At 33.4% G+C, this 23,768-nt stretch overlaps 1 protein-coding gene across 1 annotated transcript in view; it reads right to left on the reverse strand.

Annotated features, from left to right (window-relative positions):
• Positions 1-6,431: 6,431 nt before the first annotated feature.
• The window catches only part of LOC136324644 (calcyphosin-2-like), a 114,024-nt gene continuing 96,687 nt past the window's right edge, over positions 6,432-23,768 (reverse strand). The window contains exons 13-18 of the mRNA XM_066257806.1: positions 21,876-21,994; positions 20,774-20,850; positions 18,241-18,395; positions 14,264-14,383; positions 12,593-12,689; positions 6,432-7,317 (exon numbers count right to left, since the gene is read on the reverse strand). Of these exons, the coding sequence (XP_066113903.1) occupies positions 7,142-7,317; positions 12,593-12,689; positions 14,264-14,383; positions 18,241-18,395; positions 20,774-20,850; positions 21,876-21,994 (744 nt within the window). The 3' untranslated portion in view covers positions 6,432-7,141. The remainder of the gene's footprint in view (positions 7,318-12,592; positions 12,690-14,263; positions 14,384-18,240; positions 18,396-20,773; positions 20,851-21,875; positions 21,995-23,768) is intronic.

Raw genomic sequence — 23,768 nt, forward strand, 5'->3', positions numbered from 1 at the left:
TTTTAAAAAATGAGAAAGTCCTACAAGAACTGTCTGACTCCATCTTAAAGAATAACATAAGAATAATAGGTATATCAGAGGGAGAAGAGAGAGAAAATGGAATGGAGAATTTATTCAAACAAATAATAGACGAGAACTTCCCAAGATAGTGGAAAGAACTAAAGCCTCAAATTCAAGAAGCAAACAGAACACTGATTTTTCTTAACTACAACAAACCTACTCCAAGGCACATCATAATGAAAATGGCACAAACCAACGACAAAGAAAAAATTCTCAAGGCAGCCAGGGAAAAGAAGAATACAACATATAAAGGAAGGCCCATTAGATTATCATCAGATTTCTCAGCAGAAACTCTACAAGCTAGAAGAGAGTGGACGCCAATATTTAAAGTCCTGAATGAGAGAAACTTTCAGCCAAGAATACTATACCCATCAAAGTTATCCTTCAAGTACGAAGGAGAAATAAAAACATTCACAAATACAGAAAATATGAGGGAATGTATCATCAGAAAACCCCCACTCCAGGAAATACTAAAGGGGGTTTTCCAACTAGATCCAAAGAACAAAACAAAAGCACAAGTAAAAACTCCACCAAGAAAAAAATAAAACCAAATTTAAACTATGACAACAAAAGCAAAAAAAGGGGGGGGAGAGGACAGATATTAACAGTAGCAAAAGACGATGAAGTGCAGAAACACTCACAAGATATGGTACTACAATGAATATGGTAGGTACCCTTTTCATTACTTAATGGTAACCACCCTTGAAAAAACCAACACAGAAGCACATGACTTAAAAAAGGTAGCAACAGAGGAAAGAAGTATGGAATACAAACAAACAAAAACAAATGATAGAAAAACAAAAGAGAAGAATCAAGCAAGATACAAAACTAACAGAAAGCAATTTATAAAATGGCAATAGGGAATCCACAAGTGTCAATAATTACACTAAACGTAAATGGATTAAACTCACCAATAAAAAGAGACAGAGTAGCAGAATGGATTAAAAAAGAAAATCCAACTATATGCTGCCTACAAGAAACACATCTAAGCAACAAGGATAAAAACAAATTCAAAGTGAAAGGCTGAAAAACAATACTCCAAGCAAATAACATTAAAAAAAAGCAGGCGTAGCAATACTCATATCTAATAATGTTGACTATAAGACAACATAAGTACTCAGAGACAAAAATGTCATTTCATAATGATTAAAAGGACACTGAATCAAGAAGACATAATAATGCTTAATATATATGCACCAAACCAAGGAGCACCAAAATGTATAAGACAGCTACTTATTGACCTTAAAACAAAAACTGACAAAAATACAATCATACTTGGAGACCTCAATACACCGCTGATGGCTCTAGATCAGTCATCCAAACAGAAAATCAATAAAGATATAGTGCCCTTAAACAAAAGCACTAGAGAACCTGGATATGATACACATCTACAGGACACTTCATCCCAAAGTGAAAGAGTATACATTATTCTCTAGTATACATGGAACATTCCCAAGAATTGACCATATGTTGGGCCATAAAAATAACATCAGCAAATTCAGAAAAATTGAAATTGTACCTAGCATATTTTCTGATCATAAAGCCTTGAAACTAGAATTCAACTGCAAAAAAGAGGAAAAAAACCCCACAAAAATGTGGAAACTAAACAACATATTCTTAAAAAAATGAATGGGTCAAAGAAGAAATAAGTGCAGAGATCAAAAGATATATACAGACTAATGAAAATGACAATACGACATATCAGAATCTCTGGGATACAGCAACAGCAGTGATAAGGGGAAAGTTCATATCATTTCAGGCCTATATGAACAAACAAGAGAGAGCCCAAGTGAACCACTTAACTTCACACCTTAAGGAACTGGAAAGAGAAGAACAAAAACAACCCAAAACCAGCCAAAGAAAGGAGATAATAAAAGCAGAAATAAATGAAATAGAGAACAGAAAAACTATAGAAAAAAGTTAATAGAACAAGGAGCTGGTTCTTTGAAAAGATCAACAAAATTGACAAACCCTTGGCAAGACTTACCAAGGAAAAAAGAGAAAGAACTCACATAAACAAAATCCAAAATGAAAGAGGAGAAATCACCACGGACATCGTAGATATACAAAGAATTATTGTAGAATACTATGAAAAACTTTATGCCACTAAATTCAACAACCTAGAAGAAATGGATAAATTCCTAGAACAATACAACCTTCCTAGACTGAGTCAAGAAGAAGCAGAAAGCCTAAACAGACCTATCAGTAGAGAAGAAATAGAAAAAACCATTAAAAACCTCCCCAAAAATAAAAGTCCAGGCCCAGACGGCTATACTAGTGAATTCTATCAAACATTCAAAGAAGCCTTGGTTCCTATTCTACAGAAAGTCTTCCAAAAAATTGAAGAAGAAGCAATACGTCCAAACACATTTTATGAGGCCAACATAACCCTCATAATGAAACCTGGCAAAGACGGCACAAAAAAAGAAAACTACAGACCAATATCTCTAATGAATACAGATGCTAAAATACTAAACAAAATACTGGCAAATAGAATACAACAATATATTAAAAAAATAATACATCATGATCAAGTGGGATTCATCCCACAATCTCAAGGATGGTTCAACATACGTAAAACAGTTAACGTAATACACCATATCAAAAAAACAAAGAACAAAAACCACATGATCTTATCAATAGATGCAGAAAAGGCATTCAGTAAAATACAACACAACTTTATGTTTAAGACACTGAACAAAATGGGTATAGAAGGAAAATATCACAACATGATAAAGGCCATATATGATAAACCATCAGCCAACATCATATTAAATGGCATAAAACTGAGGACTTTCCACCTTAAATCATGAACAAGACAGGGTTGTCCAGTCTCTCCACTCTTATTTAACATAGTGCTAGAAGTTCTGGCCAGCGCAATCAGACAAGAGAAAGAAATAAAAGGCATCCATATCGGAAAAGAAGAAGTAAAGGTATTACTTTTTGCAGATGATATGATCCTATACTTCGAAAACCCCAAAGACTCCACAAAAAGATTACTAGAAACAATAAACCAATACAGTAAGGTTGCAGGATACAAAATTAACATACAAAAGTCCATAGCCTTTCTATATGCCAACAATGAAATATTAGAGAAAGAACTCAAAAAAATAATCCCCTTCACGATTGCAACAAAAAAAATAAAATACCTTGAAATAAACATAACAAAGAATATAAAGGACCTATATAACGAAAACTACAAAGCATTGTTAAGGGAAATCAAAAAAGGTATAATGAGACGGAAAAATATTCCTTTTTCGTGGATAGGAAGAATAAATATAATAAAAATGGCCATATTACCCAATGCAATATATAAATTTAATGCAATTCCCATCAAAATTCCTATGACATTCTTTAAAGAAATGGAACAAAAAATCATCAGGTTTATATGGAACTCTAAAAAAACCCCGATTAGCCAAAGCAATCCTAAGGAAAAAGAATGAGGCTGGGGGCATTACAATACCTGACTTCAAACTATATTATAGGGCCACAACAATCAAAACAGCATGGTATTGGCAGAAAAATAGACACTCAGACCAATGGAACAGAATAGAAAGTCCAGAAATAAAACCACATATATATGGTCAAATAATTTTTGAGAAAAGGGCCAACTACACACAATGGAGAAACGAAAGTCTCTTCAATAAATGATGCTGGGAAAACTGGAAAGCCACATGCAAAAGAATGAAACTCCACTTCAGCTTGTCCCCTTGTATGAAAATTAATTCAAAATGGATCAAAGACCTAAATATAAGACCTGAAACAATAAAGTACATAGAAGAAGACATAGGTACTAAACTCATGGACCTGGGTTTTAAAGAGCATTTCATGAATTTGACTCCACAGGCAAGAGAAGTGAAGGCAAAGATAAATGAATGGGACTACATCAGACTAAAAAGTTTTTGCTCAGCAAGAGAAACTGATAATAAACAGAAAGCCAACTAAATGGGAAATGATATTTTCAAACAACAGCTCAGATAAGGGCCTAATATCCAAAATTTACAAAGAACTTATAAAACTCAACAACAAACAAACAAACAAACAAGCAATCCAATAAAAATGGGAAGAGGACATGAACAGACACTTCTCCCAGAAAGAAATACAAATGGCCAACAGATATATGAAGAGATGCTCATCTTCATTAGTTATTAGAGAAATGCAAATCAAAACTACAATGCGATACCACCTCACCCCTGTTAGATTAGCTATTATCAACAAGACAGGTAATAGCAAATGCTGGAGAGGCTGTGGAGAAAAAGGAACCCTCATTCACTGTTGGTGGGATTGTAAAGTAGTGCAACCATTATGGAAGAAAGTATGGTGGTTCCTCAAAAAATTAAGAATAGAACTACCTTATGACCCAGCAATCCCTCTACTGGGTATATACCCCCATAACTCAAAAACATTGGTATGTAAAGACACATGTAGCTCCATGTTCATTGCAGCATTGTTCACAGTGGCCAAGACATGGAAACAACCAAAAAGCCCTTCAATAGAAGACCGGATAAAGAAGATGTGGCACATATACACTATGGGATATTACTCAGCCATAAGAAATGATGACATCGGATCATTTACAACAAAATGGTGGGATCTTGATAACACTATATGGAGTGAAATTAGTAAATCAGAAAAAACCAAGAACTACATGATTCCGTACATTGGTGGGACATAAAAAGAAGACTAAGAGACATGGACAAGAGTGTGGTGGTTACCGGGGGTTGGGGGGAGGGGGGGCGTGGGAGGGAAGGAGGAGATGGGGAGGGGTAGGGGGAGGGGCACAAAGAAAACTAGATAAAAGGTGAGGGAGGACGATCTGACTTTGGGTGATGGGTATGCAACATAATTGACAAGATAATATGAACATGTTTTCTTTGAATATATGTACCCTGATTTATTGATGTCACCCATTTAACATTAATAAAAATTTATAAAAAGAAGAATAGAATTTCAAAAGTCCATTATGTTTTGGACGTTTGAAAGATATAACATCTATTAGATACTTTTATTGAACTGAATACTAAGTAATAGATTTTACTATAAAAAGTCAAATAAGAATACAGACAGTGAGGCAAAGGCAGAATGAGTTATTGTGCCATCAATTATAGTTTAACAAAATAACTCAAATAACATTGAATATGTATTTTCTAACTCTACTTGGAAATCACTGTGTAAAATAAGAAATTAACTTTGTACAGATAATCACATATGACTATTTATAACAAGAGGGTGAACACTTATTTAAAAGTGTGCTCTCGTATAAATATATCAATCCCAGAATAATCCCCCTTTTTTTATAATATGCTGGCCTGTACATTCTTTTATTATATTCACAAGAAATATGATAAAACAATAGTAAGAATATATTTGTTAAGGAGAACTGAATACAACTTTATCAAATAAAAAATACTACATGAATACTATGTACCCAAAGTATTATTAATCATTTTAACATGACAGCAATTTATAGGGTTTGAGATGACTCTAGTCAGATAAGTGTTTCCAAGTAAAAGAATGTGACTGAAACAGTGTTAAGGATTTATACCTGCCAAAATTTCTTTCAGCACATGGTTTTAATTACAATAACGTAACTGAAAAAAAATTCAAGGAATAAAAAATTTAGCTAGTGAAAACAGCACTAAAATGATTATACATATTTTCTTTCTAATATTTAGTAATGAGTTTTGGTACCTCCTCAAATTCTGAATAGGTACTACTTTAAATTTATTTAGTTCACATACATCACATTTTTTATAATGCTGCCAAGGTACGGATGAATCAAGTTATATGTCAAAAGTTATATTCTGCAAAGTATATATTTTCATTTTTAACCACTTATTTTGTTCAACATTATTTTTTCTAATTTATATTAATATAAAAATTAATGTTATGAACTTACAAAATTCTATATGTTTTCTCTTTGTATTTCTAAACAGAAATGAAGAATTTAGAAAACAATTATTCACTATGTCTAATCATTAGATAATATCTATTTAGAAGAAAATGTTTCAGTTGTTTATATACAAAATAAAGATGTTTAAAATAACTTACATTCATCTTAGGACACAAAATATCTTTTTACATTTTGGTTAAGAATTATTAAATTATTCTTTAGTCCATATATGTGATAATGCACTTTTTAAGATACTTATTTAATATTCTAAGAAAATACCTTGTGTCTCCCATTTTGTACTATTTCTAACTAAATAATGATTCTGTGCAGGTAATAAGGATTGTAGTTTAAAATAGTTTATAATCCAGTTCGGTGGTGTGAGCTGGGAGTCTGTGCATCTGCCTACTCCGCTGCCATCTTCAGGTTCTCTCCTAGTTTAAAATAGTTTAAAATAAAAAAAAAAGACAAATAGAACTGATCACTGGCATAATTACATTGTACTTTATTGAACAAACAACAACATATACTTTAGAAGACAAGAATTCACAAGTCTGTGTTAAATAAGCATTTTAGGGATAGGTCTCCATCATTCAAAATATTTGTTACAGAAAACATTCATAATCACACTGCACTGAAAATTTCTCTTGCAAATCTTTTAACTCCTTTAACATTTTTATATGTTTAAAACAAGTTAAACTATTTAAGTCTAATAAGCTTTGAGCCCAATTCCAATTTATCATATTGAGAATGGTAGCAATTTTATTTTAACAAATATAGCAAAAAAAAAAAAAAAAAAAACCCAAAAAACACAGAAACAAACAAACAAAATAAAACAATGGACAAAAAACTTGGTTACTACAACAGATGACCTCAGATAGTTTAATACAGATGTTACTTTCCTATGAAGGCTGATAAAAAAATTCCTCTGGCATATATTCAAGATAAGTAATAAATCAAAAACCCATCTTTTCAAACTTTATAGACAGGTGAACACTCATACCTGCAGGTAAACATACACTTATCCTTACATTTGTCTTTCTGAATATTTTTCTTTTCAGACTCAACTTTTCTGAGGAAAAAAAAAAACCGGAATAGAGTGCTAGAAAATATATATTCCAGTGTTTAATAATACTTTACATTCATTGACCACATCTCTCCTAAAAAATGCCTACGGTCAATTTTAGAAAACTAAATCCCCCATGGTGTACGTAAGATAGCCACAAAATCTTCATCCTCTACTATTTCTATACTTAGGCCTTCATAGTAATCTTCAAATTCACCATATGACACTTCATCAGACTTGCTGCAGACTTCTTTTAATGTTTCTAGAAAATATAATTTGATTTCTTCCTCTGTGGAATGGCCTGAAAAATACAGAAAAATGGGTTATAAAAGTACAAAAAAATGACTGATGATAGTAAAGCAATGTTTCATCACCTTGTAAGACCTGATCAACAATTTGAAATCTTATGTCAAACTACCCTCCAATCTATTGAAACTTGCATGAACTAGAATTTAATGGTAATGAGATTAACTCACATTTAAGACATCTTTTAAACTTCTGGTAGGGTGCATATTATATGTATAGAAAAATAATAGTTATTCTTATATTTCTTAATGTTTTAAAGGATTCAGTTTCATTCCTATTAGAAATAAGGAAAGAAAAAAGCAAAGAATTTAAAAGATTTCCAGTCTGTTAATATAGTGATGCAATACATGAAAGACATATCGACATTAGTTATTCTATGAATCAGTTACTCATAACTGCAGCTAGAAAATATTACTGGAAATACAAGATTAGAGGCCTATGAAATGTTTGCTGGGAGACCTTACACTTGATTAGATCATTGTTTTAATCTCTGACATTAAGTAGGCTATTTCGATTGGGTTATTATAAATAAAATTGACTTTATCCTATAGGAATATGCTATTGAGAATCACATATGTAAACAAAATGATAATTCTTTAGTTTGTTATTTAAAGACACAACATAAAATCTCCGATTCATCCTTTTTAAAATTCATTTGAATTTTTAATCCAGAAAGAGAATAATAAACTTTTCAAATAAGTAACTTGATCATATTTTGGTCAGTTAAAGAGAAAGATCCATCTCAATTTAAATACTATTTTCTTGGGAAGCTTTCACTGACCACCAGAATGTAGATACTTCATCATAGACCTTTTCTTACTAATTTGCCACACCCTTCACTCCTGACCCTCCTTGCACTGATCCACTTTTAGGATCTTAAAATAGAACAGGAAAAGAGACATTCATTAATTTTTTAATAAGAAAAGAGGAATTAAGAGATGAAAGGAAGCCAAAGATGGTCAGATAATACTCCAAGAAAATAAACAGAGGCCCATATACAAAGACAGAAAAAGAGTTAGAAAAATCTATGTGACTATAAATCATTTTATCTTTTATATTTAAGGACAGTTGGCATAAATCATTTTAAAGTCATATTGCATTTTAAAATAACAAACTTAAATTGGAATACCACCTTAATTGTTTGTCTAACAGTATACACAATATTATGGTAAGAGTTGGCTCTTTTTCAAATACCAGAGGTTCTCTAATGGTCTTAACAATTTATTCGAAAGTGGCTTTCAGACTAAAAGAATAAAATCTGCTGAAGAGCAAAATACTTGCTGTCTTTTAAAAACATGTGCGAAGTAGAAAACAGTGACTTTTAAAAGAAAGGTTAAATAAATAAGGACTAAACATTATGCTCTATAGAGATGGCAATATAAAACAATAAAGTGAATTTGTGATTGTTAATCAAGGATAAAAATTAATCAAGATCTAATCCATGTAAAAATATGTACCTGTTGGCAGAGACTTTTCCCTCTCTGCTTACCATCCATATTTTTGAATAGATAACTTTTCACACTATCTTTTCTAAAAAACAACATTTTTAATTTAAATTTGTTTCAAATATTCAAGAATTTCATAACTCCTTTGCATCCCCCACCCAGGTAATGTCAACTTTCTATCATTTGTAACTGACCTTTCTTGTTAATAAAAATATTAGATTTCTAATACTATTACACAGAAAAACACTTGATAAATTCCAAATCTATTAAACTAAAAGCGTAAAATTTCTATTAAAGCTGAAAATACTTTTTAAAAATATTTATTTAAACAAAGTAAAAAGAAAATATTTTGTTAGTTAAATTATACCTGATCTAAAAGCCTTAATTTTAAATTAATTTAAATGGTAAATAATCTATATCCTAAAAATTACAACTTGTAATGATAGATTTTATTTATTTTTTTTTGTGTGTGACAGTGATGGAGAGAGGGACAGATAGGGACAGACAGACAGGAAGGGAGAGAGATGAGAAGCATCAATTCTTCATTACAGTACCTTATTTATTCATTTACTGCTTTCTCATATGTGGCCTGACTGGAGGGGTACAGCAGAGCAAGTGACCCATTGCTCAAGCCAGCAACCTTGGGCTCAAGCCAGCGACTTTGGGCTTCCAGCCAGCTACCTTTGGGCTCAAGCCAGTGACTATGAGGTCATATCTAGGATCCCATGCTCAAGCCAGCCACCCCATGCTCAAGCCAGTCAGCCTGCGCTCAAGATGGCTACTTCAGGGTTTCAAACCTGGGTCCTCTGCATCCCAGTCTGTTGCTTTATCTACAGTGCCACTGCCTGGTCAGGCTATAATGATAGATTTTAAAAAGGGTGGACTAAAAAAGACAAAAACAGTAACAGACTTTCCCCTTTTAAAGATTGTTTAGTTTGCTAGCTTATCTTCTTTAATGTGAATGAAAAGACAAGGTATGTAATTTCTAACAAGTTTGCCCAACAATAAAACAAAACCCTCACCAACAATTCAATGACACATTACAAAACTAAAGCTACTTAAGCAACTTCATTAAGGTTATTAGAGGAGACAACACAAAGAAAAAATACAGGATGTTGAAATCACCTAATTTTGAAATAAATAAACTATCTTGTTCTTATCTTTCTTATGACTAATTAAAGGAAAAAAAGCAGAGAATGAGATGGGTTTTAAGGGAAAGATATACTATATATAACTAACTAACTAATAATAGAAATTCTCTATGGGCTCTGGCCGGTTGGCTCAATGGTATAGTGTTGGCCCAATGTGTGGATTCCCAGGTTCGACAGGGCACACAGGAGAAGAGTCCATCTGTTTCTCTACTCTTCCTCCTCTTTCTCTCTCTCTCTCTCTCTCTCTTGCAGCCATGGCTCAATTGGAGCAAAGTGGCCCCAGGTGTGATGGCTCCATGTCCCCTGCCTCAGGCACTAAGAGGAGCTCAGTTGATGCGAAACTGAGCAATGTCCCAGATGGGCAGAGTATCACACCATCATGGGCTTGCCAGATGCATCTCGGTTGGGGAGTATGCAGGAGTCTGTCTCTGCCTCCTCTCCTCTCACAGAATAAAAAAAGAAAAAAGAAAGAAAAGAAATTCTCTTATGGCAACTGTAGTTTATTTAAAGTCACTGATAAACAAATTAGGTTATTATGACCTGAAATATATTACTAAATATTGGGAAGCCAGTGGTGATTATTAGCTTTAATCTTCAGAACATTTTCTGTTTTTTCTTCACTTCACAATTAAAAATAATAAACTATTTATAAGGGTTAATAACATAATAAACAAAATAATTACAATGTATATTTTTAATATTAAAAAAGGAAAATTCTAGAATAATATTCTATAGTATTTAGCAGTATATAATCAAAATTATGAATTAAAAATTATTCATTAAATATAATTACAAATGGTCAATAAATACACAAAAATATGTTTAACCTCCCTAGTAACCAGGGAAATGCAAATTTTTAGCCTATTAGATTGGCCAAAATCTGAAGTAAAATGAGTTTTCCAAATAATGACAGTATAATCTGGTATAGCCATCTTACAAAGTAATTTTGAAATATCAATTAAAACTTAAAATGCAGATATCCTAAGTCTTGTTACCTTAAGAAAATAGGCCAAAGGAATGACAGATAAGCATAATCATTCTTTTATTGGTAGCATATCAATAAATAAAAATTAAAAGTCTTCCAATAGGAGACTAGTCATATAAATTGTAGTATGTGTAGATATATACTGTGTATAATATATATTAGCAAGAGAGAAGGACAGACAGACAGAGAGAGAGAGAGATGAGAAGAATCAATTCTTCATTGCACCATCTTAGTTGTTCATTAATTGCTTTCTGATATACGCCTTGATGGGGTTGGAGGTGGGGATTCCAGCTGAGTCAGTGACCCCTTGCTCAAGCCATGGATTTTGGGCTTCAAGCCAGTGTCCTTTGAGCTCAAGGCAGCTACCATGGGGTCATATCTATGATCTCATGATCAAACCAGTGACCCAGTGCTAAAGCCAGATGAGCCCATACTCAAGCTACTGATCTTGGAGTTTTGAACCTTGGCCCTTTGCGTCCCAGGTTGATGCTCTATACACTGCACCAGTGCATGATCAGCGGTAGTATATTTACTTTTAAAAAGAATAATATGCAAGCCCTGGCCGGTTGGCTCAGTGGTAGAGCATTGGTCCAGCATGTGGATATCTCGGGTTTGATACCCGGCCAGTACACACAGGAGAAGCACCCGTCTGCTTCTCCACCCCTCCCTCTCTCCTTTCTATCTCTCTCTTCCCCTCCCGCAGCCAAGGCTCCACTGGAGCAAGGTTGGCCTGGGCGCTGAGGATGGCTCCATGGCCTCTGCCTCAGGTGCTAGAATGGCTCCGATTGCAGCAGAGCAACACCCCAGAGGGGCCAAGCATTGCCCCCTGGTGGGCATGACAGGTGGATCCGGGTCAGGTGCATGTGGCAGTCTGTCTGTCTGCCCCCACTCCACCCCACTTCTCACTTCGGAAAAATACAAATAAAAAAGAATATGCAGTAGATAAAAATAAGTAGCTTTATGTGAATTAACACAAAAAGAGCTCTAAAAGATACTGTTGAGTTTAAAAACTGCATAGTAGTAGGTTTAATGAACTGTTCATAAAAGAACTTTGAAAATTGTTAGCTATTTATAGTACATAAACAGCTATGAAAATCCATTAAGAACTGAAATATATATACATATTAAGTAATAGTAATTGCTACCTCTATAGAGGGAACTGTAATGTAAAGAGGGAAGTTACTATAGCCGAATGTTTTCAATATAATAAAAACATTGAAAAATCAATTGTGTAAAAAATTTAAGTCAGAAGAACTGTAGTAGGTAACGACTCTCTAGAATTATTCTGAGACGTTTTCTATATCCTCAAATTTTCATAGACATATGTATGTTCATTATATGTATAACACTACCCCTAGAGAAAGACATTCTCTAATTCTGCCTTAAATCCTCAAATTTAAGCACATTCAATAACCTAGAGAACTTGCACATGTTATTACCTGTTCTCTACCTCTATTCTGTTTTTTTTAACTTCAATTCCTCACTATCTCAATAGGAAAGAAAAGTATAGACAATAGATCTAAGAATTTTTAAATAAAACTCGAATAGTTCTCACTTTTTTAGTTTAAAAAATATATGTTTATTCCTCCCTTAATTGCCTCAGGTCTACATTATAAATTAAAAATTTTTGAAGATATTTTATTAACTAACATTTTAGAAATGTAATGCATTTCAACTCATAATAATTACCTGAAATTACTTGAGGATGCTTCTTTGCACAATAACATTTTCTTATGTCTATAATAGACACACTGCCAGTTTTGTTGAAATCCAGTTTCATAAAGGCCTAAATAATGAAAAAATGTCATTTTTCCTATAAAATCGTTAGATATGCAAACTTGATTTTTTTATTCTGCAGTAGTTATTTATAAGCTCTAAACAAGACAGTTTAAAAATACTAAGTATATGAAGGAAGCATCATGAAAAGTATTGGAACAAAATATTAGGTGTCAAGCAATGGTCGTTGGCACCGACTCAATGCCAATAGGAATCCCAAATTTGGGGTACACTGAAGAAGAAAATTACCTAGTGTGAACAGCTCAGCCATGATACAGTATTGCTATGAAATAGTTCAGTAATGTTACAGTTCAGTTATGAAACAGCAGGCTGTGCAACAGCATGGCTACAAGGTGGTTCTTGGGTGAAGCAGCCCTCCAATGAGGCCCCTCTCACAAAGCTCTGTTCCTCTCTGGTCTGCTCTGCTTTGCTCTAGTCCAGTCTGCCTGCTTTGCTCTATTCTGGTCTGAGGACATGTCTTCAGTGTTTCAGCTCCAACTGGGGAAACACAGTCTTCAGTCTTCAAGGGAAAGGGAAAGTGGACTCCCTAAACCAGATGAAAGCTGACTTATAAAGAAAGAAATCTGTGACCCTGGATCCTACTTGGTTCATCCTCATGCAAATGACAGCTCCTAATCCTCAAGTTCAATTGGTCCAAAAAGCACTCTCTTGATTGGTCAGAATGGAGCCACTCTGATTAGTCAGTAAGACTCTAATGAGGTTATCACTACACAGCTCTACATGGGGAAAATCTCAGTGCTATAGGTTGAGAAACAGTTCCAGGAATCCCTTTATAATTTGTTTGGCGTAAGGTTTTTATTGTGTCTTTAGCCAGTAGAGATTTTGATATTTTTTCTATCTGAGATTGATACTTGATGCAATTGTCTATGCTACTTTATACACAATAGCTTTGTTTCAGTAATACATACATAAACATTTTATATTAGGTACATGAACAAAAGAGAGAGAAAACTACATTGCTCAAAAGTATGTTCTAAAACTGGCTACCAAAACTGGAGAACTGGAGTAATATTTAGTTTCCCATAAATTCGGGGCTTCTGTTCTTAATTAAAATTTAACATGATTATTTCAATCTTTATTTTAACATTTATCATGCAAATTATAAAATCCAGAGAACCATCTTAGTCAACCTAAGGTAACATGTATTGAACCTTGCCTATGGAGAGCCACAACATGAAGAATTTTATATGTATTATCTTATTCAAACCTTACATCAACTCTGTGAGATAAGGAATTGAGGTTTGAGATATTTAAAAACACATATAGTCACATAGCTAGTTATTTATGGAGCTAGCAATTTATGGAACTAGTAATTTTTGAACCAAAATTTGATTCAGATTTTATTTTCTTTCTGTGATATTTTCCTAAAACATGTGCATTAATTATTTAGCTTTATCCTGGGAAACCTGTATTTGTATGTATGTGTTGCTTGTGTTTTACTAAAAACCAAAATATATTACAGGTAAAGGGATTTAAAACATTTTCAATAGTAATACATTAAGTTTTACAATAAGGAACTTAACAATCTATTAAAAGTAATTATTTAAAAAATAATAAAGTTACCTTTCGAACAAATGATTTCCTATATTCATTCATTTCACCAATCATGGCACGTGTGAATTCTCCATAATCAACCGTGCCATTGCCACTGTCATTCAGAATTAGCCATGAAGACTCAAAATGCTAGAAATAACACACAGAGACCAACCACTCTTACATCTTTAAGTTGTATATGACTATAAGATAATAGTATTTTGTTATATCTTTTGTAGTCCTAAACAAGGTAGAGGACTTAAGGAAATACAAAAAAAAATTATATATAAATCCAATCAAAGGCACTCAGAATGCTATTTAAGGAAACTCTGTGGTGTTCAGTTCTATAAAGATAATAACTGTTTAGAGGTCTCAATAGACACAAATTATTTTTTAAACCCAGTTCCTTTCTATACAAAAATAAAAACTGCTTACCAGTTAATTGGATTTGAACATTTAATAATTTTTACTTATTATCTGTGACAATTAAAAACTCACTTCAGGTTCTGGAATGCCTCCAATAGCATTAGGACCACTAACTAAATTTCTGTTAGTCTTCATGCTTGAAAGAATGAAGCATAGTATTCGAGTGGCTCTAATATTACCTCAGAATTTCACCAAAAGGTATTATTTTGAGGAAATCTCCTATGGCAGTTTGTTCATTTTACCATTGGCACTTACTGCTTTAATAAATGCACTATTTAATAGAATGTTCTATTTCGAGAGTTCCTAAAAAAAAAAAATACAGCATGAGATTTTCTTACACTCAAGTAACTATATTCTTAATGTTTGAGTAGAGTTGTTAGCTTGAAATGAGACTCTAAAATAAAACATCTGACAAGGTGATTGACGAATAATATGTACTCAAAAATATTCTCTTCTACTTCCTCAGAACTTTTCAAAGAAAGCTTTAGCAAGAAAAACTAAACCTTAAGATGCTCTGCTTCCTCCCACTCCCGAGTTCTCAACAACCCATACATTTTAGGTCTGTCTTAATAACCTATACATGAGACAGACTTTAAGTGCCTGTAAAATGAGCTTTTGAGTGTGAAAATGAGCTTGACCTTTAAAATCATAAGTAATTTGGACAGGAAAAGATGAATTTGTTTATCCAACTCATGGAATACTAGAATTAAAAGACAATGATTGAGGCTTAAAAGAAATAATTTTCAAGGATTGAATAGTTTACCAAAAAGTGGCAACAAATTTATATAACACTTTTAAAGATATGGTACAGAATGAAAAATGATAATTAGTTGAAAAAACACTGAGTTTAATTCAATGATAGTATCTCTAGAGAAATTAAACTATTTAGAATGCATACCAATTTTTTTTTTAATTTCCTATCAGGGAGAACAACTGTGCCTTACTATAAAGTATTTCCACAATTAGATCCAAGTTAGTGATTCCTACATTCCTATTTTATAGCCACTTAATTTTGCTTATCATTATACGCTCTGTCTCCAGTGGCATCAGGGGGGAAAACAAGATATGTTATTTTAAAAAATAATATATATATTATTAATAATATATATATTGTGCTTTAATAAATATAGTATATTTATATATATATAGTATACACACACACACAAAAGGAAGCTTACGAATATTTTCATAATATGTTTTCATGTTAGAGGCCTTATATAATTTTTTTGCTTTTATTCCTGAGTATAATTATAAAAATTTAGCAAATCAACCAAAAAGGGAAGTATTGTGGTGATGGCAGGAAGAGTACTAGATCAGCCTAGGTTATCTGGGTTATAGTTTTATCTTAGTTATTGATTACCTGTGTAATTGTGGATAAAGACACTGAGGCTTTCTAATTTTCTATTGCTGTTCTGTCTCTTGTTTGTTTGTTTGTTTGTTTTGTTTTACTAAAAGAAGAGGTCAAGTTAGATAATCCACAGCCTGTGTCATCAAGCAGGGCCATAGATTAAATGTTGCAAAAACAACAAAAGACAGGTTCACCACAACAATAATATACATTATCATATTGGTACAAATGTTATAGTCAATAAGGAATACTCCCATGTAATTTTCTCACTTGAACTTCAAAGCTCAAACACTCTGACTATAGGTATTATTTCTAGACTTCCCAGGCAGAACCTGTCGATTCAAAATGTGAAAAGATCTACTCTAGATGACACAGTTCAAGTGGTAAGGCTACGGCTTGACGTATATCTCATCAATTCAATTTCCCATGTTCCCTCCACAAAATACAATATACCTTCTGACAAGATCATTTGAAGCAAAAGAGAACAATGAAGGGGATTTTTTTATCTGAAACTCTTGGGGTATATTTGTTTCAAATTCATATACTTTTAGAAAGAAACCCAAACTTCTTAGCATGGCATGCAAGTCTTAATGTAATAGTCCCTCCTAAGCTTAATTCTCTTTATTCTTCTCTTTTCTTCCTTCCAAGTATCTATCCATTTAAACTAATGCATTGTGTATTTACCCAGCACTTGCCATATGCCAGGTTCTACTGAAAGTGTTAGAAGTAGAACAAGAAACTAGAAGGACCCTCATCCTTGCCCTGATGGAGTTTACAGTCTACTCGCAAGCACAGCCAGACAATACTTACAAGGTGGCATAAAGAAAATAAAATGGTAGAGAGAGGACCAGAAATCAGATGGAGTGCTCCTATAGACAGAAGTTTCAAGGCAGTAATCTCAGTAGAGAAAGCTGAGGCCTTAATGGGGAAAAAATCCAGCCATTTAGAGGAAATTTACTCACAATAGAGAGAATAGTATGTGTGAAGGCTCTGGAGGAAGGGAGTGAAGGAAAGAATTCCTGGACACACCACACTCCCCCTCCCCTCCATGCCATCACATGTGCTTCTCCTTTCTGTGAACGATCTATTGTCTGACCTACACTCCTCCCCTCATGTCTAATTCCTCATCTTTAAAATTCAACTTGGTATATCGGCCTCTAGGAATCCTTCTGTGATCCTCCCTCTCCTTCCCTGGTTTAAGTTTATCCCATACATTCTAAAAGCATTCTCTGATTAACACATATCATTTTTTTGTAATCACTTATATCTTTGCATCATTTTACTATGAAGACCTTAGAGCAGTGGTCTCCAACCCCTGTCTGCAGACCAGTACCGGTCTGTGGGCCATTTGGTACCGGTCCGCAGAGAAAGAATAAATAACTTACATTATTTCCATTTTTTTATATTTAAGTTTGAACAATGTTTTATTTTTAAAAAATGACCAGATTCCCTCTGTTACAATTGTCTAAGACTCACTCTGGACGCTTGTCTCGGTCATGTGATACATTTATCGGTCCCACCCTAAAGGCCGGTCTGTGAAAATATTTTCTGACATTAAACCGGTCCGTGGCCCAAAAAAGGTTGGGGACCACTGCCTTAGAGTATAGAGTATATCTTCTCAGAGCTTAGGACAATGACTGGTTAATATACTCTTAATATTTATGTTAAAGAAATGAATGTTAAAATTTTATAATTCACCAGGACTGCCTAACCAGGTGGTGGTGCAGTGAATGAATATTGGCCTGGAATGCTGAGGACTCATGTTCTAAACCCCAACATGGCTGGCGTGGGTGCAGCTAATCCGGCTTGAGCACAGGCTCACCAGCTTGAGTGCGGGGTCACAGACTTGAGCATAGGATCATAGACATGACCCCTTGGTCGCTGGCTTGAGCCCAAAGATCGCTGGCTTAAGCAAGGGGTCACTGGCTGTGCTGTAGCCCCCCCCCCCCCCCCCGGTCAAGGCACATATGAGAAAGCAATCAATGAAAAACTGAAGTACCACAACAAGTTGATACTTCTCATCTCTCTCCCTTCCTGTTTGTTCCTGTCTGTCTCTCTCTCTTTCTAAAAATAAAATTAAAAAAATATTTTAAACAATAGGTGATGGCTTAATACTAACAACAGGACATAAAAAAGGAGACAAATGAACTACTCAGCATTTCAGTAGAGAAGTGAAGACTATCACCTAAGAATAATAAACCATTCACTGCAGTGAAGGAGCTGTGGTACATACCTTTTCAGACACTTCTAAGTGAAACACTTTCAGAGCTTGCTTAAAATCTGCTTTGTCTAAAAGTCCATTTCCTTCCTTGTCTACTTGTTGAAAATATTTTCTCAATCCTGTCAAAATACGAACACCTCTTTTATGTAGCTGTTCTTTTAGCTCATCTGTTTAGGAAGAGGAGAGATAGAAACTAATAGTTCTTATTCACAAATGCATCAAATTACAATTGTCTCTCATGTAAGAAAATTAAAGTTGATGTAACTGATTTAAAAAATGTCAAACAAATATATGTATAACTGATTAAAAAAAAAACTTTGGAAAATGGAATCCTTTTAATAAAGAAGGTTATACCAGAACTATAGCACCACTGTGCGGTAAAAGTGTTGTATTTTAAATATAGCAAAGTAATGTTACTCTTTATCAGCAAAAAATAACCTAAATGTTACAAATAACATTTTATTTTCTAGGCATCCTCTTCATCTAACAATCCTGCATTTTTCATCTCTTTTGTCTTTCTTTGCTGTTACCAAATGAATTTTAAAAATTGAACCAGGCAACCCACTCAAAAATCATCAGTTCAAAATGTCTAAAATAGTTTGCAATTTCCAAATTATAACTTATATGTGAAATAACATCAAGGTTTTGGAGTGTTATGCTATACTGATATATTTGAAATCTCCCTTTCTTCCAGGAATTCATAAGAGATTATGTTCTTGAGCCTCTAGCATTCTCTTTGTAGGTCAGTAATTTCACTTACTGTAGTTTGTGCCATCTTAAGAACATGTAAGGAACTTTATTAAAATATTTACTAAATACAATACATTAGAGAAAGTAAATGTCACTAGATACAATAATGACAAAGATTGTTTAGATCATGATAGAATAAGCAATTTACTAACAATGGCATTAAGACAGTGGTGGGATTCAGCCCCTTCTCACCAGTTCAGCAGAACCAATACCTAATTTTTGTTGAGTTGGGCAAACTGGTTGTTAATATGGCACTTGTAATCAGGGTTCTCTCTAAGGTGGGCACCGGGACAGCTGCCCAATGTGGAAATCACAAATTTACATTCCTTACTCTTTTTTAAAGTTCATCTGCGCAAAAGTGTATTCTAAGCACCCATAGTAATGTTCATTCCATTTTTAGGAGAAAAAAATTGCAGGTGAGGGTGCCAATCAAGAAGCAACATGGAAATATATATCTTAAATAAGTTTGGTGGGGTTTTTGTCAAGTATTAGTTAATATTGTCTCATTAATATCTAAAACTCTTTCTTATAACATAATATAATATGTTATAGGTTTTTTGGACCTCTTTTATTGTTCTCATTTAAGTATTAAATGTATGAAATAATAAACTACCTTTTGGTATATCATTTTTTTTACACTTAAAATGGTCATTAGGGACAAGAACTGGTTGTTAAATTATTTGAATTCCACCACTGCATAAAAAATATTTGAGCCCTGGACGATTGGCTCAGCAGTCGAGTGTCGGTCGGGCATGTGGAAGTCCTGGGTTTGATTCCCTGTCAGGGCACACAGGAGAAACTCCCATCTGCTTCTCCACCCTTCCCCCTTTCCTTACTCTCTGCCTCTCTCTTCCCCTCCCTCAGCCAGGGCTCCATTGGAGCAAAGTTGGTCCCGAGGCACTGAGGATGGCTGCATGGCCTCTGCCTCAAGCACTAGAATGACTCCAGTGGCAACAGAACAACACCCAGATCAGCAGAGCATCGCCCCCTGGTGGCCATGCCAGGTGGAGCCAGGTGCATGTGGGAGTCTGTCTGACTGCCTCCCTGCTTCTAACTTTGGAAAAATACAAAAAAAAAACAAAAAAACAAAGAATATTTGAGACTTCTAAAACCAATCACAGACAACTTTTAAATGTTTTTATTCCTCTTACTCCTTAATCATCTTTAAATGATAAATCAGAATTTATCAAAGTAAATAAATCATATGTTGATTTTTGTCTATTACTTCTAGACTATTAAATTCAATGAAAGATTTGTCTGAGCGTAATATACCCAGTAGTTAGAAGATTAGACTAAAAACAAAATTTGTAACATTTTAGTGTCCAGAGCCTACATACATAACCACTATGAGAAATTAATTTAAAAACTCTTTTCCCCATTTTAGTGATTAAGAGATTTACAAGCTCATATGTTCATTGAATGACAGAATCAAATGGATCTGGCTCCCAGCCTTGTATCTTTATATGTATATGCTAGGCTACTATAAATCTTTTTAGATATCATCTTAAGCATAAAACAAGTATTATATTAGAAAATCAGTTACATTTAATTCTGTTCATGAATAAAACCCATACTACACTAGTTATTCAATTAGACAGGATCATAAAGAGAATTGTAAAAATATTTTTAAACAAATAAATACTTCTATGTATACAATTAACTTATAAAAGATAAGCAAATAAATATAAAAAAGTGGCATAAGACTGCAAAATATTTGAAAAATACTGCTTTACTACTTACAAAGAAAATTGTTAAATATTTAAAATAATTGAGAGTATAGTAAAATGATACCTACCTTGAATGGCTTTGAAGACCAGCCTATCATTGGCTTCTTGACTGGTTATATCACCCTCATGTTCTATAGGATCAGATCTGCAACTGACATGCTCACAGTGATAAAAATTTATTCTGCTTTGTAACCCAGAATATGCAAACTCTAAGCTCTTTCCTGCTGTAGACCCAATGAAACTCTCAGCAGTTGGAAGAATGCCTAAAAATTAATCAAGTCCCACTTTCTGCCTGCTGATTTAATCCCAGGAGGATTAAATATGCTAAATCAAGGGCTAACATCCTTAAAACCTTCTAAGAACCACCTTTAAGCATTACATTCATTTTTGTAGCTATGTCATGTTCTTTTAAAATAATTAAAACTACTAAATTTAAAAGCAGTTTTACCTTACAAAGTATAAAATGTAAAAATGTTATTTTAGAAAGCAAAAAAAAAAAAATGCATTCACTTTGAGCAATATAGTAAAATGACATAGTAAAACTAACTTCTTATAGCCAGTTTGAAGGATATGGCCTGTAATGCACATATAGTACACCAATTAATATCATTCTGAATTATATTTATCACCAAGAAACACTTGTAAGCATAGCATATATTTCCCACTAAGATATACTCAACAAGAATAATAGAATATATAAAATATAATTATGGTAAAACTCAAATTCACTTAAAAGTATTTTAAATTCATAGCATTATTTTCTCATTATGCATATTAACATATAAGACCTAAAACATTTTTTTAATGCTAAAAAGCCCATACTAAAATGTGGGGAAAATTATTACTATTGTACTATATCTAATTTTTTAAATTTTATTGCTGTTAATATTTTATAAAATAAAAATGTTATAGCAGAGGCAAAAGTAATAAAGTTAGCTTTAACATAAAATGGGACACTTTAATTCTTTACTTGATTATAACTGTTCCCACATATGAAATGTAAGACAGCACATAAAAGAGACAAATATAGCTATGCCTTGTTTTAAAATATATAAACCTAAATAAAGTCAAAATGCTTTGGGATGGAATAATTTTAAGATAAAAATGTTTTCATAAATGATAAAATGTTTTCACTTTATCTTCGAAATGACAAATGTAAGTTTGACTTACCTGAGAGAATCCAAAGCTCTCTGATCAATATTTGTGATCCGAAGTATAAATAATGTATTTTCTTTTATGCTTTCTGGAAGTCTGGGATGATCAGAACTTGAAAATGTCAAGTTTGCACCCTAAAAAAATCAACAGATGAACTATTTAAAGCTTAGAAAGTCTATAAGAAATAAAATACAACTAATACTAATTTTAAAAATTCAATTGGATTATGTGGCATGGTATACTTTTCTAATGATTTTTAAAAAGCATTTTAGAGACCATCCAGAAAGCACACAGGCTTCAGCTAACAATATGGAAAAATAAGGGAACTAATCTCCCAATCAACCTCTGAATTAGAATAATCTTCTATTTAATAATCCATGTAAAAAATTAATATAAGAACTCTATTTTCATAAGAATCTTAGATAAATTATTAAAATCAAAATAACATTTCTAAATTAAGCTATTGATCCACAGAAATATGCATTCAAATTCATGAACTATGATAGATCAATCACAATCTTTCACCTGTTTTTTTGATAATAGTACATAAACATAAAACTTAGTTTTGCCTGACCAGGTGGTGGTGCAGTGGATAGAACATCAGACGGATGCAGAGGACCCAGGTTCGAGACCCCAAGGTCGTAAGCTTGAGCACAGGCTCATCTGGTTTGAGCAAAAAGCTCACCAGCTTGGACCCAAGGTCGCTGGCTTGGGCAAGGGGTTACTGGGTCTGCTGTAGCTCCATGGTCAAGGCACATGTCAGAAAGCAATCAATGAACAACTAAAATGCCACAACGAGAAACTGATGATTGATGCTTCTCATTTCTCTCCATTCCTGTCTGTCTGTTCCTATCTATTCCTCTCTCTCTCTCTCTGTGTCTCTGTAGAAGAAAAAAACAACTTAGTTTTAAACTAATTAGAGCATAAAGGCTTCAATAAAAATATTCCTATCAAAAATCTTTAATCTACTTAGAAAATTTTTATTATTTTAACTTCTGAGTCACTCAAATAAATATGCTCAAATGAGAACAGTCACAAATTTAAAATAAGAAGTTTAATTTTCTTGCTTGAAAATAATAGGAGAGATTTCTCTCCTCTCCTTTTTTTTTGAAATATTTACTTAAGAAAACTTGTAACTATAAGTGCTTTCTCCTTTATTTGAAACATACACAAATTCTTTTCAAATTATAATGGTAAGTAATTGAAGAGACTGTGAATTGTGTAGCAGGGTTTCACATGTAAGAATGTACATAAAATAAATGTGTGTATACAGGGAGTCCTCAGGTTCCTTTCCTAACACAGTGATGTAACCCAAATTTTGGTGTAAGTTGAAACACACCCTAGCCTAAGTCACTTACCTACCCTAACACAGTGTAGGAGCTATATGATAAAGGCCAAAAAAGTCGCCAAAGCAACACAAACAGAACACTTGCACTTTTAACAGCCCAAAATGGCATAGGTAAGTGTAGTGGGGACACCAACTCCCTCACTCTATGCTGCGTTACTGCATATTCTTCCATATACACAAACATTATTGTAGTTCACCCACGTATAAGTCAACACTAAACATATAAGCCAAAACACTCACATCTCAATTTTTTAAAGTTGTTATGGGAGTGAGCATTGTAAACTCAAAACATCGTATGTCAAGATGGTCATAACCTGAGGACCCCTGTATACACATGAGTACATAAAGGTACATCTGTGCAGTCTGTGGCGGTGCATCCAAAGCTGTATGTCCATGCACATGAATGAACATATGTAGGTACACTTATGCGTGTGTGTCTATGGCCATGTGTACACGTTTGTTTGAGTATTATCTTAATAGTTGGCACTAAAATTTCTTACAGGAAGTGTTTAGAAAAAATATTATTGGATAATATAGAAAAGATAAGTTCCAGAGTAATA

The sequence above is a fragment of the Saccopteryx bilineata genome, chromosome 2, assembly GCF_036850765.1.
Source record: "Saccopteryx bilineata isolate mSacBil1 chromosome 2, mSacBil1_pri_phased_curated, whole genome shotgun sequence".
NCBI lineage: Eukaryota > Metazoa > Chordata > Mammalia > Chiroptera > Emballonuridae > Saccopteryx > Saccopteryx bilineata.